At 65.1% G+C, this 2,849-nt stretch overlaps 1 protein-coding gene across 1 annotated transcript in view; it reads left to right on the top strand.

The window, feature by feature from the left end:
* The window catches only part of MNEG_10603 (Actin-depolymerizing factor 6), a gene marked incomplete at both ends in the record, with an annotated part of 3,139 nt that extends 498 nt beyond the window's left edge, over positions 1-2,641 (top strand). The window contains 7 exons of the mRNA XM_014040924.1: positions 58-404; positions 816-857; positions 1,042-1,126; positions 1,424-1,487; positions 1,840-1,870; positions 2,059-2,124; positions 2,570-2,641. Coding sequence (XP_013896378.1) covers positions 58-404; positions 816-857; positions 1,042-1,126; positions 1,424-1,487; positions 1,840-1,870; positions 2,059-2,124; positions 2,570-2,641 — 707 coding nt within the window. The remainder of the gene's footprint in view (positions 1-57; positions 405-815; positions 858-1,041; positions 1,127-1,423; positions 1,488-1,839; positions 1,871-2,058; positions 2,125-2,569) is intronic.
* Positions 2,642-2,849: the final 208 nt, after the last annotated feature.

Here is a 2,849-nt window from a genome sequence, read left to right as displayed (position 1 = left end):
CACCCGTGCCAACCCCCGCCTCGACCGCCGCGCGGCCGCGCGGGCCGAGCGGCGCAGCCTCCTCAGGCGCCGCCACGCCCGCCGGCGGCGGCACGGGCGGCGGGTTTGGCGTCGGGCTCAGCGCCAACGGCGCCCGCAACAGCGGCAGCGGCAGCGGCAGCGTCCGCGGCGACGCCTTTGGCAGCGGCGGCGGCCAGGCGCCGGGCGGGTCGATGGACGGGGGCGGCGGCGGCGGCGGCCGCGGCTGGCGCGCGTCTGGGGCCGCTACGGACTTGGCCGCGGTGCTGGCTGATGTCCCGCAGTACGCAGCTAAGGGCGTCACGAACGGCAAGTGCTCCATGGCGGGCATTGGGCTGGCGGAGGAGTGCGTGAACCTGTTCATGCACATGAAGCAGCGCAGCGCGGTGGGTGGTGGCGCGGACCAGGGTGCGGGGCTGGGAAGTGGTGATGGGGCAGGCTCTCTCGACATGTTCTGGTCCTGGAGAGGGAACCGCAGCTGCTTTGGGGTCCAATTGGCCTGGGCTCGGCAGAAAGGGCGGCGGCCTCGCCCTCGCCGCTGGGGACGCCCGGCGGCGGCGCCGGGCGCGGGAGTCCGCTGGCAAGCAAGGCGCGAGTCACGGCGCCGCGGGGCGCTGGTTGGCGCGCAACCCGACTCCCTCAGGCCTCGGGCAGCTGCAGGCCTGGGATGCCGTAGCCCTCAGCTCATCCAGCTGCCGCCGTGGCGCACCCCCTCTCTATCCTGCATGCTTTTCCTTGCACAAGCTTTGATTCCACGCCCTCACCCGCGCACACTGACTCATGCGCGCCCTACACAGTTCAAGTGGATGACATTCAAGGTGGACGACAGCGGCAAGACGGTGAGCAGGTTTCAGGGGCAGGGGCGCGGCCGCCGGGGCCGCCGGCAGCTGCGAGGCGCCGGCGCAGTGCCGGGAGGGGTTGTGCAGCTGGGCCCTAGCGCTGCGGTCGACCGGCGCCGGTCGCGCCTGTCCGATCGGCAATCCGCTGCGCAATTGCTGGGTCGGAATGGATTGCCCTTCCCAGGTGATTCCTGACCGGGTGGGCGGCAAGGGGAGCTCCTATGAGGACTTTGTGGCGACGCTGCCCGAGCACGAGTGCAGATACGGAGGTGCGCTGACGGCGCGGCGGCGCAGTGCACCAGCTGGAGTGGTGTGTGCGCCGCGGCCTGATCATGTGCTTGCATGAGAGCGACAGAGCGGCAGCAGCAGCCAGCCAGTGACGCCACCGCCCACAGCCGCCTGTGCTGCTGCGCGCCCGGCGTGCGCAGACAGAGCCAGAATGCATCAAGCCTTCTTCCTGCAGCCTCGGACGCCCGACTCAGGACCTTCATGGCACAATCAGCCTGATGCTTGGCTCTCCTCTGCCCAGACCTTGCAACCCCCCCAATGCAACTCTCCCCCACTAGTGTATGACTATGAGTACATCAGTCCTGAGAGGGGGGGCTTCAGCAAGCTGGTGTTCATCAACTGGTGGGTGTCTTGAGGGTGTGAGACCAAATGTACGGTAGCAAGTATGCACGCACATGCATGTGCTTGTGCGGCGCATGGTATAAATGAGTGGGTGTGTGCGTGTGCACGCGCGTGTGCAACCGTTGAGACTCCCATCTGTGTGTAGTGCATATGTATGTATGCACGTGTTTGTGTGGGAGGGGTTTGTCCAAGATATGTCTGAGAAAGGAAATGTGTGTGTGTGTCTTGGTGCAGCTTCCCAAGTGCCCGGGCATGGCAGCAGTTGCATGGTCTCCCTTCATGCACACCTCCGAGCAGCAAGAACGGGTCTCACAACTCGGCATCTCTGTCGACCCCTTGATCCCTTTTGCAGGGCCCCTGAGACGGCGCACATTAAAACCAAGGTGACGCCCCCCATCTCCTGCAGCCGTACCCCGCTCCTGGACCCTTGAGGCTCCCCTTTCACCTGGCTGAAGCCCCCTGCGCCATGGGCCCTCGTGCTGTAGTGGCACATTGTGCTGGAGCTTTGCCCGTGTCCAGCACCCACGTTGCTGACCTGTGTTCCCCACCTCGCGCTGCGTGATGACGTCAGATGATGTACGCGGCCACCAAGGACTTCTTCAAGGGCTTCCTGGATGGCATCGGTGCTGAGCTGCAGGTGGGTGGCTGGGAACGCGCGTGCGCTTGTGTGCGAGATTTTGTGTGTGTGTATGTGTGTGTGTGTGTTTGTGTGTGTGTGTGTGTGTATGTGTGCGCGCGCGTGCTACTTGTGGGTGTGTGTGGTTTTGAGTGCGTGCGTGTGTGCGCTCGCGTGTTTGTGTGCATATGGCTGTGTCGGTGTCACAGAGTGACGTGAAAGGCGATGTGGATCGTCACGTGTTTACATCCCTCACACACGGTACGCCGTTGGAAACCACACCCAGTGGCGGCGAGCGTCCGTTAATCCCGGTCCAAACCCACATCCCCGTCATGCTGTCAAGCACGGCAGCATGTTGATGCCGCGCGCGCGCCAATTTTGCAGCACCACCCCCCTCTGCTTCCTCCCTCTGAACTTGACGCCCCCGCTGCCACCCCCGCCGTCACCATTGTGCCCCCTCCGCCAGGCGAGCGAGTTCAGCGAGGTGTCTGAGGATGAGGTGCACGCCAAGGTCGTCGCCAACCTGTCACGCAAGTGATCTGACCCTATCCCAGGGTTTAGGCCCAAACTCACAGAGGTGATCCGATGACCGGACCGCGGAGACGCCCCGCCGATCAGGGCCTCCGCCCTCTGCTTTGCCTGCCGAGATCGGGCGCGGCTCGGGCAGCGCATGCAGAGACTCCGAGAGAGCGCGGCCCGGTGCATCAGGGGTTGAGAGGTGGGTGCCCCTTTCCAAGAGAGTGTGT

Source organism: Monoraphidium neglectum (assembly GCF_000611645.1).
Source record: "Monoraphidium neglectum strain SAG 48.87 unplaced genomic scaffold scaffold02385, whole genome shotgun sequence".
Classification (NCBI taxonomy): domain Eukaryota; kingdom Viridiplantae; phylum Chlorophyta; class Chlorophyceae; order Sphaeropleales; family Selenastraceae; genus Monoraphidium; species Monoraphidium neglectum.
The sequence above is the reverse complement of the archived record's forward strand: the minus strand, read 5'-3'. Positions and strand labels throughout refer to the sequence as shown.